At 42.3% G+C, this 15,424-nt stretch overlaps 2 protein-coding genes across 9 annotated transcripts in view; one reads left to right on the forward strand and one right to left on the reverse strand.

The window, feature by feature from the left end:
- LOC105278858 (leupaxin) overlaps nt 1–15,424 on the forward strand; it is a 27,727-nt gene continuing 12,303 nt past the window's right edge. Inside the window, exons 1-2 of one of the 7 annotated variants that reach the window (XM_011338269.3) lie at nt 1–130; nt 10,219–10,379. In XM_011338269.3, coding sequence (XP_011336571.1) covers nt 118–130; nt 10,219–10,379 — 174 coding nt within the window. In that variant the 5' untranslated portion in view covers nt 1–117. Of the gene's footprint in view, nt 131–3,562; nt 3,973–6,739; nt 6,919–8,032; nt 8,468–10,218; nt 10,380–15,424 lie in introns of those variants that run through there. The other 6 variants (XM_026974409.1, XM_011338266.3, XM_020031454.2 and 3 more) reach the window with 6 other exon arrangements.
- Nucleotides 13,759–15,424, reverse strand: part of LOC105278857 (phenoloxidase 1) — a 6,605-nt gene continuing 4,939 nt past the window's right edge. The window contains exons 6-9 of one of the 2 annotated variants that reach the window (XM_020031453.2): nt 15,252–15,380; nt 14,846–15,170; nt 14,292–14,515; nt 13,759–14,131 (exon numbers count right to left, since the gene is read on the reverse strand). In XM_020031453.2, the coding sequence (XP_019887012.1) occupies nt 13,937–14,131; nt 14,292–14,515; nt 14,846–15,170; nt 15,252–15,380 (873 nt within the window). In that variant the 3' untranslated portion in view covers nt 13,759–13,936. Of the gene's footprint in view, nt 14,132–14,291; nt 14,516–14,845; nt 15,381–15,424 lie in introns of both variants that reach the window. The other variant, XM_020031452.2, reaches the window with a different exon arrangement.

Genomic DNA, 15,424 nt, shown 5'->3' on the forward strand with positions numbered 1-15,424 from the left:
ATCAGCGACCGACGCGTCATCCGCCGCGGCGCGTCGCGCTTCCTCGTTATCGGTACGCGTGTTTCGCAGCGTCCCACGGGATTCCGCGCGCCAGATCGGAGACCGTCCGCACGCACCATGGACGATTTGGGTGAGTGAACGAATGAGAGTCCGTCGACGATCCGAATCCGATGGCGTTCGGCGAGACGCCAACTTGCCGAGCTAACCTCAACGCGCCTGTCAAGCTCGGACTCGGACCCGCCTGAATTTTCGCCGCGACGCGTATTTCGTTATCGATACGTTATCGATAGCGAGATAGTATCTCTTCTGCGCTGTAATTCTTAGAAAAATTCTTTGCGAGTACGCTGAGGAGTATCTTGACTTCTTGACACGCGTCCGTACTTTGGAACCTGTCAAAGGTGCTCTGGGTTGCTCTGGAATGTCGAGGATCCGATTCGGCATCGGGGACCGGGGTATTGATACCGTTACGCATTCTCGCGATACTCAACCCGAGACAGGGGCATCGACGTTTTCCAGATGCACTTGTTTGCGCTCGCCGAATGTGGAAACGCTGGAATTTGTCACGGTACACCGACGTTATTCATTAGCTTATTAGTAGCTCTCTCTCTCTGTCATTGAAAATATTGTCGCTCCGAGGCACGCGTCTTTTGTGGGCGTCTGGCCGAGCGAAATTTGTTAGGATATCGATGCTGCTGATGTCCGTGTTTATCCGCATGCACTTATCAAATGCAAAGATACTGGAGTTGACTTTATCAATTCTAGTAACTGGAATTTATTGATAACTGAAACTTATCAATAATAGCATAATATGTTATTCATATTTTAATTTATGTGTGTGTGTATATGTATAAATTTAAATTTAACTTAAACGAATTAAATTTAAATTAAATTATAAATATATTATTTATATATAATTATACACGACTCGAGATCGAGACAATTTCGTGCGTGATTCGCTATTTAATTAATGAAAAATAAAAAGTTCGTATAGTCACCGAGTTTGGCTTACAACTAGTTATCTCATAATTGTAATACATCGAAATCGAGAAGTTTTCGCGCTAATGTTAATATAAAAATTCGCTGGTAACATACATAATCCCTAAAAGCCGCTACATATTTCTTGGTATTCCTTTTCCGACCTTTTTCTAGACTCCTTAACGAGTCACGTTAATGCCGTTGATAGGCCCATATTCATGCGAGTAAATCCATGAATAAAGCACGCTAAGCATCCGCGGCATGAACGGGGAGGAAAGCTCCACGACAAGCTGGAGGGGCAGTCCAGTGGTGATCGTAACTACATATTATCTCAGACTTCTCGCGTATATGGCGAGGAGGCCTGGTTGCATCAGTGTTATGCCAACAGCACATTAGTTTGTCACGCACTCGTTATAGTGCCGTCATTCACGGTATTCGCGCGCGACGAAAAAGACGTTTTCCCCGTCCGATTAGATTGGAAGCCGGTGCCGGGAGGTAATCTTCAGCGGGAAACCGGAAAAACGGACTTATGCATATTAAGACTGCAAACATAGAGAAAAATGACTATGGTTCTTCGATAAGTGCAAAAGATAAAAAAGTAACGAAATGCGAACGGCATTCCCGCGCTTGTATCTTATTTTCGCATTTTTCCAGTCCGCGATAGTCCGATCTTGCTGACACGAATTAGCGCGTCAATTAGACTTCGATAAATCGCGTGTGTGCTTTACCATGAGAATATAAAAAATTTCTTTAATTGGGTAATAAAATTCGCGACGTCGCTCGCAATAATCCGTGAGGAATAACATAAAATGTGCCAATCTACAACAGTTGGCGATTATTCGCCGTGATAACACAGTAACCCCGATAACGATAGTGATGTTACCATACAGCTCGATATTTTTCTGTATATATTTTGCTGTAAAATTCCACAGAGGAGAACTGATCGCAATCGTGAGCTAGATTATCGGTTCTATCTTTAAATTATATTTTTTAATACGTCAAAAAATGCGCCAGAATACCATGTTATAAAATTTAAATTAATTAATATTAGCATCGTAATATATATAGCTAAATCAATTATTTAATCTTGCTGCAACGAATCGTCATCGCGAGATTTCCAAACTTACTTTCGCGTTGTCGTGCTCTTTCTCTTTCTCTCTCATTTATGTCGCGACACTTCGTGTCTCTTTTTAGTCATTTATAATCCCTATCTTCCTTTCTCCACTTCCCCATTTGCCCATTTGCCCATTTCCTCCGTTTCGCCTCTGTCGTGACGGTCTCTCTTGCTCCATTTCTCCCTTCCCTTCGCATTGTGTGTCTGTCCCTCTTATTCTCGATCTACTTACGCGTCCTTTTTCCCTCGATTTTCTCTTTTCCGTGCTGTGTCTCTTGTCCTCGCTCTATTCGCATCTCCCGTCTCTTTCCTCGCGGCTCTTTCTCCCCGTCGCGACGCTATCGCTTTCTCTATTTCTTCTACTCCTCCTCTACTCTTCATTCACTCTCTTTCTCTGCCCCTTTTATCTCGCCGTCGCCGTCCCTCTTCCTCCGAAGGAGCGGAGACAGCGGCCAGGACGGAAGAGATCGAAAGAGCTCTCCGTGACACTGGGCGCGGGTGAGCGCCGGAAATACACTCGCGTGGCGACTTCGGCTTACTCTTATTCGTCGACGCGTCCCGCACGCCAGCTCCGTCGCCAAAGATTGCCGCGCGCGCGCGCGCGCGTGTGTGTAATCGTGCAGTTGCGACGAATTTTCCGCGAGCACGGCGCGGCGTTTCCGCGTCACTACGAAATTCGTGCGTCTCTCCGCGGAAATCATGTCGGCGCGACAAAACGTTCACCTGTTGACCGGATAATCCGCTGAACTACCCCTTCGGTGCGCGACTGCGTGTCCAACTTGCGGCGCGCTCGCGAGGCAAGCCCTCCTTTTGGGCGACTTCTGGATTTCGTTCGATCGGGAAGCGTAGTTCTCCAGGGAAGGCTCACGATTGCCCTTTAACTGTGTCGGTGAAGTGGAGTAAAGTGGAGTAAAGTGGTAGTCAGCTCTCTGTTTCTGTGAGATTTTATAGGAAAACTTGTATTCGGTGATGATAAACAGATAGATCGCTGTTGCTGACGTAAATTGGCAACCTACCTTGATTTGACCGGCCTCGAAGAAAGCCGTACGGGGCGGCTTAAATGAAATTTACACGGCGTTAAAATTAGTAATCTAAAATAGCCCGCGCGATCCACTTGAACCTTACTAACACAGCTAAGGGTCAACCGCTTCTGTTGAATCATCGAGTAAATCACTGCGCTCGCTACCGCGGTCCTTCGAGACGTCTCGTTTCTTCCGTTTCCCCTTGTATTCCCATCTCGAGAGTTCGTTAACCCGGGACCGCGTAGGGAGATCCTCCAAAAAACGGATATTTCTTTCTGCAAAAAGAGGATATGGCTTCCGCGATTAATTATCTTCGTCAAACCTTGGAAGAGAATTGGAATTACTCTAGATCTTTTATTTTTATATCTAGACTTTTCTAAAATAATTACATTTTTATATCTAGACTTTTTAAAAATACCTATTGAATTTTTATGTTTTTTTATAAGGCCCTTTTCGCGTTGTCAGACATTTTTCAAGACGAACAATTGTTAGTTTGCACAGCAAGGGAATTGGAGTCGCGTCATTTAGGAAGTGACGTCTCCCGTTGCGCCAATTCGTTAAATTAACATCAATTTGCCGTCACGCAACATAGACTACCGTAATTACTTGCCTCTCCTTCGGGGGTAGAGGCTTATGTCATCGTCGTTTACCCGACGGTTTACCCACGTGAGTGAACACGTGCACCCGTGTACGCACGCACGCACGCATGTACGCGCTCGCACGCCCAATTCCGTCTCTCTGAAGAGTGTATGCGCAAGTAGAGGAGGATGGCGATGGATCGGACGATGTACGGCAAGATAGAGCCGGGTGATATCTACCAGCCCTACAGAATCACCATAAAGAAGGGCTCGCCTCCTGGATGTAAGTCTGAAGATCCTGTGGAAAATCTGTATTATTACATTGTTGTTTCGTTATTATTATGTAATCCATTAACTAAGTAATCCTGGTCGCATCTAGAGGCGCGATTGAATGCGGAAATGCACCGATCCCTTCCTGTCCTCCCTCCCCGAGCAAACTCCGCATTTTACATTCGCGTTGTGCGATTACTGCGCGACATTGCTCGCGGTGTTCCTTGACGATTGATCAGCATACGGAGTTTCAAGGTGAAACGCGAATGCCGGAGTGCGTAGGCATCTCCTCTTCCTCGTTCGGTCCTCAGGGGGATCCATACCTCCATATGAGGTATCAGCCGTGCTTCCACACTTCCTACGCTCGCTCGCAAACACGCCACGCAAACGTACGAAGGCGAGCTTCACGGCCGGTTTAGATAGTGTCCGATCGATCGATTGACCGAGTAACCGCTGAAAAAATCCCGTCCGAGGGATTCGACGCGAAAGAGACCGCCTTACGGTTTGCACTCGCTCGTATTCGCAATCGCGTGACAATCGTGGATTTGCACGTCGATTTCGCACGATTTGAGTGTTTTGTTTTTTTAGTGAAGGAATTGTCGGTATTACTTGCGATTTGTCCATTTTTCAGTGAAGGAAAGAGGATACTCGCGAGGACCAAGAGTGATAAAATATTATATGTTCAAGAATTGCGCTCAATGTAGCTGCATCTTTTCTTTTTTTTTATTTTGTTATTACATCAAACAGAATAGTTATCGAGCGTGTTTTGCTCAAGATGTTTTATTGACCATGTTTTGATCGATCAAATCCGAATCTTCAAATCGCAAGCTCGATCTTCAGCGCGCGGTCTATTCTATACTTTGTGTCTTCTATTACATATTTTTGCAATTAGAATGTTAGTCCATTGGGAAGAACATTCGTCGCTTCATTCATTAATTGTCTCCGTATTAGGATAACTTATCAAGATCGATATTGATCGATGTGATCACACGTGTGACGTGCCATGCCGTGCGTGTGTGTGCGAATGCGTAAGCCTCAGTGACTTCAGTGTGCTTGGCGATCGAAGCGTGATGCGGCTCATCGATCGCAAGGATATCCATTACCGATCGACATTGAATCTCCCCTCTCCTCTCCCTTCGCCTTCCTCCTCCTTTGATTCTCTGACGAATCTCTCTAACGTGTCTTGTCGGGACGCGCGATGATCAATTAGTCTGCCAAGAGCCGACTATATTAAAAGGAGGACTATATTCTGCATCGGCGACGAGGAGACGTCCGGGGGCAGGTTGAGGGGGCGATCTCACGTAATATTACAGTTTCGCAAGTGCAGCAGCCGTGCGGCGGCAACGGTAGCACGTGGTTCGCCAGTTCCGTCTAGTCCTGCCAGACATTCGCAGTCGATCGATCATCCTCCGTCCCCGCCGCGAATTATCCCGACGACAAATATCATCCATGCACGTGCTTCCACTTCGTAGCGGAAATCGCAGCCGTTAGTCTCGACAACGAGCGGAAAGTGATACTTACTGGGTTGTAACATGTATTTGTATTTCAGTGTTTTTAATGTTTTTAATACGTACAATCCATGATGTTAAAAACACGAAACGAATGTTGCAACCTGATATGTATAAAGAAGAAAAGAGAACGGAAAGAGGAGACAGAAGCAAAGAAAATTTTATTTTTTATTTTAATTAATTATTGTTAATTATTTTGTGCTACGGGAAAGATCGTGTCAAGTGAAAAAGAGGGGAAAAAGAGAGAAGCCACGCTCATCGATCCTCTTCATTTTCAGTTGTGATCTTCGTGCAAGAGCAATCGATTTACGAATTCGATTATTCTTGTGATAATTCGTTTGGATACTGTCTCTCTTTGCTCGGTGTTGTTCGTAGTTTGCAGCTCGATTTTCGAAAGTTTAAGTGCGATCGCACGTTCTGGAACGAGGATTAAAAGTGTAGGTCGGTCCAGCTCGCAAGTCGGCTCGCTAGTTCTGCTCCGATTTGAAGGTTTATTTTTACCTCGCGGCCAAGCAAGTCGGAGCACAACACGCGGCATGGCAGATTCAGTTCGCGTGTGATTTACAGAGAATCCGGACGGAGGTGGCGCGTTATCGTTATCGATAACGAGTGCGGCGGATATTTTTAGTGTAACAATCTTTTCTCGCCTGTTTGTCTCCTCGCCACTTCATCGCCGCTTCCTCGCCGACAAATTATCAAAGTATCGACGAAGGTGTCCGAGCTATATTAGATAATATCGTTAAAAATGTGACGATTACACCGTACGATTTTTGAAAAAAACGGCACAATTTTATCGTGATTCGGCGATCTTTCTCGCAATTCCGAGCGCTGCGAGCATAAGTTGAAGCACAAGATCATCGCGATAATATTATGCAAATATACAGAGTGGTCTAGAAATTACTATGATGGAAAGCACAACTCTCAGATTATATAAACAACAAAATTAATAATAAGCTTTACATATATATAATAATGATTAATAATAAATTGATTCAACATAATTTAATAAATGTATTAAATTTATTATATAAATTATGTTTTATATTTTATATATAATATAAAATTTTTTAATAAATTTTATACAATTTATATTAAATTGGTGAACTTTAAAGCAGATTCATGTTTTTGTTTTTAATAATTTGTGTCTCTCTTTTCTGTTGTATATCTAATCTTTTGTAAATACATCGATATAACGCTATACATAATGCGGCGTAAAAGCACACGTTTCGCGGTTTACCAAATCAAGTTTCATTTACACGGATTTCTCTCCAGAATAGTGATTTCTCGGCCGTCTCTTTTCCCATACATTGGAATATCTTCTCGTAAAGAAAGTGCCGCGTGAGATCTTCGAAAACTCGCAGAAATGACGGACGTGATGAGGCCTGTCTCGCCGATTTCGCCGGTTCGCCTGGCGACGATTCGACATCACGCGCGATGGGAGCAATACATCAGTAAGTATCATCAAGTATGCCCGATCGCATCCCCAATATTGTTCCGTCAAGCTTTCAATTTTAAGCTTGTCTTCCTCATTTCGTCACGTCTTTCCTCATCTGCCTCAGATTAGCTTTTCGTGAGTAATCCGGATTGCAGGAAATTGTATCGCGGTAATAAGGGGAAACAGACGAATAGTCAACACGTCACGATGCTCCGTCCTCTTCTGCTGGTGGTTTACGCAAGATACGCACGGTACACGCGCAATATTGATGTCCGACTCCGCGGTATGAATCAGCCGTGTAAAATAGACCTCGATAAGCTCGGCAGCCGGCTCCGTGCCAATGTTTAAGTCCCATTCAGACGATTACTCAACCTACTCTCGCGCGGTGCACGCGAAGCAAAAAAAGATTGCAATAGCGATGCGAAAACGCGACGCACATGGCGCAACGCGATCCATGGAAATATGCGTGTCGAGTAAATTTAAAGACGCTGATGGATTATTATTGTAAAAGCGCCGCTTCATTGTCAATCCCCGACTTTGAGAACGCGTTAAACTTGGCGCCGCAACACGTTTGACAAATTCACTTTTCGGTGCCAATATTCTGTCTGCAATTATTTATTGTAATAATAACAATAATTTTGTTTGGTGCTCGATGCATAAAAATATTGCATTTTAAAGTACCGTTAATTATCTTGATTCGGAATTGTAAGAAGAATTTAGTTTAACTTAATTTATATGTTTTATTTCATTTAACTATGTATGAAAATATTTTCTTTTTCTCCGGAAAGGAGCGAGACGGGACAGATATCCAGTGCATTCCCCCGAAGAGCAGTACTCTCCTCCAGATCCGCGGTCCCCTCGCGACCGGGGCACGCTCCCCGCACGCGTGCCCGAGAGCAGCGGTTTCCCCGTAATCGGTCGTCGTGAAACCGGCTGGATTCCACCGAACACCGCAGCGACTTCCGTCCAAGAATTCCATACGAGAATGCCCCTTCTCCCCTGCCACCAACCGCCCGTCTGCCACACTCGTTCCCGCGTCCTCTCTCCTCTTTTTCCTCCTCCTCCACCTCTTCCTCTTCCTCTCCAGGCCTCCCGCTGCTCGCTCCTTCCTCCAGTTCCCGCGGTATCGCTTTCCCGCGAACTTCAATGACAATCAGTACCATTCCGACGCGACGCCGATCCGCGTCTTGTGCGCATCTTACTCGCTTCCGTCAGTCGTGCGCACGCGTGCGCGCGCGGTTCCTCTAAGTCTCTTCTTTTCGCGGCAAATATAATAGAAGCGTGCAAGGGCGCGAAGGGACTGAGGGCTCACCAGACGTGAACTTTCTCCTCCAGCGAGTTTTCGTTTTTGGCCACACTCTTGCCAAAGTATCGCACTCGCGCGAGGGGTTCAACGTTCCTGAAATAGTGGGTGTGTCGGTTTCTTCGTGAATTTTCTTTCTCTCTCTCACGCACTCGCGCGCGCGATTGACGCGACGCAATGGAGACGACGCGGGTTCCCGAAGAGGAGAACCTGTACCAGGTGTACAATCACGAGAAAGCGACCGGCAACCTCGTTACTCTCGGTAAATGCGCGTTTCCCTTCCTCACACCTTGTAGCTCGAGCTAGCCTGAGATGGACTGATTAAAAGACTGTTTGAATAAGCTTCTGTAAAAGACACAAAATTTTTCAATTTTCGGAAAAGATTTTTCTCCGAAGGCAAAAATCTTTCTCAGATCTGCAATTAATAGATTCGCCATCATGCGATCACTGGTGACTGATAGTGCAATAAATGCGTTAAGACGCAAGGATAATAGTATAATGCACTATTAGTTATATTTTATATATAATTAGAAATAAAAAATAAAGAAATAAATAATTTTATATAAATATTTTATAATTAAAAAAGCAGGACGGACAAAGTGCGTTTGTAAATAACTTAATAATTTTTAGATTGTGAAAGAAGGATTACATATGGACTGCGAAACTTATAAGAATCCAGTTGGCATGAACGGCAAGTCAACTAAATTATGCTTGCCGACGAATGTGCTAAGAAAAACACGCGATAAAAAGGCAATTGGAATCTAAATCTCGCAGATAACTGCACGAAATGATATGCAAATTATGATAATAAGTCTGCAAATATTTACCTGCGTCATACCAAGTATTTAAATTAAGAAGCATCGTATATAAAGGCATGGATTATATTAACACAATTTTTACAATTGAAAATATAAGATATAAATAATATAAAAAGATATAAAATATAAGATATAAACCGGTTGAAGATATAGAATGTGTGCAATTTATACGTAAATATTTCTCTCCGCGAAACAAATGCCATTAAATTTGCATGTAGCATTATTACGTCGATTTTGTCGTCAGCCGTACACATGGATCTTGGTTTTGCGTGAGTCGCGATATTATCCCGCCGAATGAAATTCCGCGAATAAAAAGTTTCAGATTAAATGAGTCAAATGTGTCGTGCGACAATCTTGCGCCTGGCCAAGGACAGCAACGAAGCAGCAGGGCATGGCGTCATCGTAAAATAATGTCGCGACGCTCTTGCACGCGCCAGCTCGAAATTAAATAAGTGAGCTCGATTGATTCGATGAACCGCGTCGGTTCACTTTCACGGGATGCAATTTTCCATCGCAACGATATTCCTTAGATCCTTATGTTGCTCGCATAAGATTATTATTGATTATTAATGTTATACCGATTATCCTTCGAATATTATGCATTTTAACGCAATAACAAATAATTTAAAAATAATTGAACAATATAAAGACAGCTGAAAAAGAAATGTTTAAATAAAAAAATATATAAAAAGTAATAAGGGAGGGAGAAAGGAGAGAGAAATATGGTCGATCATCGACCAAGTTTAGTTACTTGCTATTATTACATTATTAAAATTACAATTTTTATTATTAAAATTATAATATATTAATTTATACAGAGTGCGAGAAATCATCGTAATTGCCTGTTACACGTATACTGCATCGCCGCGTGCAGGAATCAGTTATATAGCGGGTGTGCCCGCTCTCTGTTTACGCGAGACGAAAGCGAGCGCCAATAAAATAAACGACGTTAGACAGAGTGCGCTTGAAATAGGCGAGATAAATTTTTTTCTTAAACTTAGGGATGATATAAGACGAAGAGCATGAAAGGAGCCGCGCCAACTTTTTATTCCTTTACCCTTTTTCTTTTTTTTCTCTTCGGAGCCGATTCAAGGTCTCACGAAAATCGACTTCGACATTTTGCGCGCGGATTACATAACGAGATGATGATGATGGATAATCATTTAATCTATTGACTGACGACGTGTGCTTTCAGATGCGCTGCTGGCGGACTTGCAGAACACCGTGTCGTCGGAAGGGAATCACGTCGGCGGTAACGCGACACCCGGTTACGGATCATTGAATGGCGCGCGCACTCACGTGACCACCGGGTATAGATCCTACGATAATCGAACCTCGCCGCTGCCGCCGCAATCGGTGAGTGCTCTTAATCTCTTTAATTCAAGCACTAATAGATCTGTAAAGGCCAGTTTTAATTTTTAATCTAATTAAAGCTCGATTTATATTTACAATTTAATATAATATTTATTAAAGATCCGTGAGATGTAATGTTTATTAAAAATTCTGCGATTCCAGTGAGAAGCTCTCTATATCTTGTTTAATAGAATTAAATGTTGACACTCAACAAAATGTATCCTATATTATATATCTCTTTCAAGTTAGTAATCTCTGAATTAATTGCGTTGGCACACATTTGATTTACATTCTTGTTTCTCGCGTCTCTGCGCATCTGTACTTGAATCGGGCTTGTAAAAATATTCGACGAGATTTACAGAGATCTGCAAATATAAAAATCAAGTAGGAATCAAGTAGAATCACGAAACGGTAACTGTTTTTACCGATGATAAGGCGCGTGGCAACTTGGCAAGTACGTCGCGTACGTATCGACGAGGATCGTTATTGCAGCGACATTGATGATTCCTTAGGCGGTTACCAGATGGTGCCATGTGTCGCTTTTGAAGCGCGCCGTTTGACGGAGATCCGGCAATTTGGGCACTACCCCAATGCCACCTTTTATATTATTAATAAAAAAAGAAATTAATAAAGAAGAAAAAGTGAAAGAAGTCTGACAGCGATCGTTTAATTCCGAACGTCACGCTGACGTTTGCTGACGTTATTGCGGTGTTCCACGAAGTGATAATTGATAATAAGCTGCGAAGCGCATATTGTTGCTAGAAGCGCGTTGTATAAAACCAAGAAAACTCGTTTATCTAAGACTATATAACATTTGTAATAATAATTATAATAATTGTTAAGGGAAAAAATTACTTTGCCGAAGTACGACAATATTAGACATATTTGCTGCATATTATTTATTATATTTCTCGCCCGTGCGATTTATTTGTTATACAATATATTTCTCTAAGCTCTCGGTTTAGCCCTCGCGTGTTTTATTATAATGGGACTCCTCAGTTTACACAAAATTAACTTTTTGGCAGTAACGTCGTTCTGCGATTCCAGTCTACAAAACGTCCCGAAATAGAGCGATCCGTCGTCACGGCCGCGAAAGCGTGACATCGCACGCGCGGCGAAATCTGTAAATAATTCCCTTAGCTCAGTTAATAACTGTCGATACGACGATGTCTGGTGTGGTCTTCTTCAACCGTTCGCAGCTGGTTTTCAGGGCCACAAACGCCGATAACGCAAACTTTCGGATCAAACAGAGTCGAAATGAAGATTTACAAATCCTTGAGAGAACACAAACTGAACTCTTATTTTTATCTAAAAAGAAAACGAGCCACTTAAAGGACCATCATTATCATTAAATCGCAAAATATGAAAAAATTCTTAGAAGATTAAATTTAGATTTTTCATAAAATCTATTTTTGTAACAAAATCTGAAATTTCTAAATTTTGATTTTGATCTTTCAGATTTTTATGTCCAATTTTATGATGCATACATACACCTATTTAGGCATGAAAATGTTTTCCATCATTTCGAATCGTTTAAGAATTCACTTTAATGTTGCCCGAGACCTCGCGGAATGGTAATTCGATCGACGGCCGCTCGGAAATATTCTCTCAGCATATTAATTAAGTCTGAATGTCCGAATCCGACCGTTCTCCTACGTTATAGTCGCAAAAATAGAACGATAAAGAATAGAGGCGAGCGCGATACGAGGGGGTGCTCTCGTAAAACTAGACTCGAGGCAATTACAACTCCCGCGCGAGCGATTCGATATTTGTCACGGTGTGCAATTATCATCGGCTGTTTTGAAAAAAACTTCCAGAGTCGTAGAGAGTCGGAAATAACTGTGACGCAACAGCGCGACTAAAATTAGAATCAATATCGCGTCTAAAATTGACTGCTCGTAGCATCAGTACAGCCGCGGTGTCGGGCGGTCGTGGACAGATGAATCGTGTATAAGTCAGGATAGAGAAGGAGAAAAAGAGAGAAAGCGAAGAGAGAGAGAGAGAGAGAAAGAGAGTGTCTCGAGTTACTCTCGTCTTCTTTATTTTTCTCTGGCTAGAAACGACGCGATGATGTATCTGCAACGATATACGATATTAACGTTAACATCTGTCGATGTCTTGTTTACTATTAAGCAGCAAAAAGAATCATAGTTGCACAGAATAATCAGAATAATCGTTAACGAATATTGACAGAATATCGTAGCCTCTGATTATTCGAGATACACGAAATTGTGTCAATTCTGCAGTCGCAATTATCGCAGGCGATAATTTTCGGCGATTTTGTAGTAGTTTTAATAATTTTATTCCTATGAGTTTTTATTGTAATATATAAGTTTTTGTTATAATTAAAAAAACAATATTATATTAATTTTATTATAATATAATAAAACGATTAATGAGGAAGCTTCGGCAATCGATTGTTAATGAAGCTCTCGTGCGACTCGTAAGACAAGAAAAAAATGACACAGCTGTAATAATATTTTTCATGGAGCGTAGAACAGAGTCGCGTGCATTGTCGCGCGCGCGAGGTTTCCGTGTAGAACACCTGTTACGTTCCCTGCCGATTCTATCGATCTTTCCTCGGTCTAGGAAAAAGGTCTTTGTATTATTCATGCTCCATAACCGCTCCGCTTGCGGAAAATTTGCGGCTTTGCGATCGCGCGATACAACAGAGCCAGCTACGCAACATTCGCTATTTTCTTCCTCAGTGCTTTGTGCACAAAAAGAACTTATTTTATTTGATAGCGAAAAGATTGCATGTGAAAAGATTGAATCGTAGCTGAAAGGATCAACAAAACAATGAAATAATGAAATTATTCGTGTGATACGAATTGAAAAATTTTAAATATGATAGAGTTTCAAAAACAAGTCAACGCATTTGTCTTCGCATTTATTTTCGAATTGCTGATATTTTCCTGTATCGATCGATCATTCGCGTTTTTAACGGAAAGAGAACGTTCTACGTCGGATCAATGAACTTTTAACTTTTCCCCACAGCCATAGTACGAACATAAATGTGTCTGCAATTGTTTGAATTATTTAGACCACGACTCGGATCATTAGATTGCAAAAATAGCTCTGGACTAACGTGTCGCGCCACATTTGAGTGTGTTGATTCAACAATTTATGAAAATGTATTTTATATCTGCATGGTCGCAACGGCTGATGTTTTGTCCAGTTTGCATTACAGTCGTCCTTCTCGAACGTAAATCGAGATCGTGCTCCAGTTTTCGCGCAGTCCGAGACCTATTTTGACGGCGGCCAACTAGGCGAATAAAAGCGAAAGCGCTAACGCAAGTTTATTTGAAGATGGAAATATATCGCACATAATAAATATAACTTATCTTTCCAAAAATTAATAAAATTAGTAATAAAATACACATTTAATTTGCTTAGTTTGACTTTATTTTCATGTTTTTTTTGCTTTTTTATTCGATGCTTTCTACAATCTAGTTTCTAGTTTGTTGCGGATGAAAGGAGAATCTCCATTCTCGCGAAACCATCTCTACGGTTCGATCGGTTAATCCTCAAAATTCGAGCAAGAAAAGATTGTTCCTGGCTTATATGTCCGTGTGACGGACAGTGATGTCCGTTACTGCCATATTGCTGGTGAGGAATTGGGCCAGGGTGTCCACACCCGCGCGCGGTCTACGATCGAACGGGTAGCCCATGGGTCGTGCGTCCGGGTACTTGCGATCCCGCAGGCCGCAATAACTCACCGCGTCCCTGCATCTGGTCGGTTCCTCCTGCTGCACCTGCAGCAAAATAAAATAAAGCTTCCTCGCGTACGGTTTCGTTAAAAAAAGAGGGAAAGAGGAAAGAGAAGGACATACAAGCAAGGAAATAGTGGAAAGTTTTCATTATCCGATGTACCGTAAGCTCCTAAGCTTCGGGACGAATATTAGAAGTACTTACCTCATCGCCGGTGTAATCAGATATCATGATAAAGAGCTCCATCGGAAATCCTTCCTCCGTTCCTTTAGGTACCAGCATGTGCTGTGGCCAGCCACATCCGCAGAAGTTGAATTCCTCGTTATCGTTTGATCTGTTCTCATCGAGACTGCGGAATGTCTTTTCGAACGGTATAGTTACCGAAGAGTCCGTTGATTTGCGCTCGATGGTATTTCGACCCGGTCCCACTAACGGCGGGGAAGAAAGCGGAAATTTCGTGAATAATAGTGGAGACAACGTGCAACTTGTCAAACATTAAAAAGCAAAACAAAATAGTAAAGCAAACACATATTTCAAAAATCACACGAAGAACTAGATTAATATCGAAAATTATACATATAATAATACGCTTTTATCTTGTCTCTCTGACTGTTACAGTAAAAGACAAATTATGCGATGTGCGGAAATACAATTGTTAAGATTGAATTAATAACAAAAAATAACGTACATGACATATTACTTTAGAACTGTCGGGTTGGGGGGGTTTGTAAAGCTGACGAAGCTGAAATTTTACTCACGCAAAACAGTAAACTTGTCCATTTCAATCATCAGCTCCTTCTGCTCTATGAACTCGTACAGCATTCCGCGTTCGTTCCGCTTGGGCGCGATGAATATACGAACGGTTCCTCGACGTGGCGCGTTGCGATTGATGGCGACGATACTGTAGGTGAAATTTGTATGAAAGAGATGAGTGAATCTGACGGGAAGACTACCGCGTGGTATAAAATCTAAGCCGCGAGATAGATCGATGTCACTCTGCTTCCAGAAAGTCGTCAGCACGTTTGCTGACTGGTCCGGAGTCTGCACCCATATGTCCGTGATTTCCACGCCGGCGAAGCTCAACTGAAACAATGATATACAATATAAATTACTAAAGTAAACCGATAATCGATATCGATATAAAAATGGGGTGTGTGCACTCACCTGCTGTAGGCTGTACTCGGGAAGTGTATTCTTGTACTCCAGAAACACACGATCAGTGAACCCGTGGAATCTGTAGAAAATGGGATCTCTCATAGCAGTGGCCGGTTCCCCCATGATTCCGAAATTTTCCTGCGAAAAAGATTATCATTCTAAAATATTGTAACTATTGTTTT

This window comes from Ooceraea biroi, chromosome 12, assembly GCF_003672135.1.
Source record: "Ooceraea biroi isolate clonal line C1 chromosome 12, Obir_v5.4, whole genome shotgun sequence".
Classification (NCBI taxonomy): domain Eukaryota; kingdom Metazoa; phylum Arthropoda; class Insecta; order Hymenoptera; family Formicidae; genus Ooceraea; species Ooceraea biroi.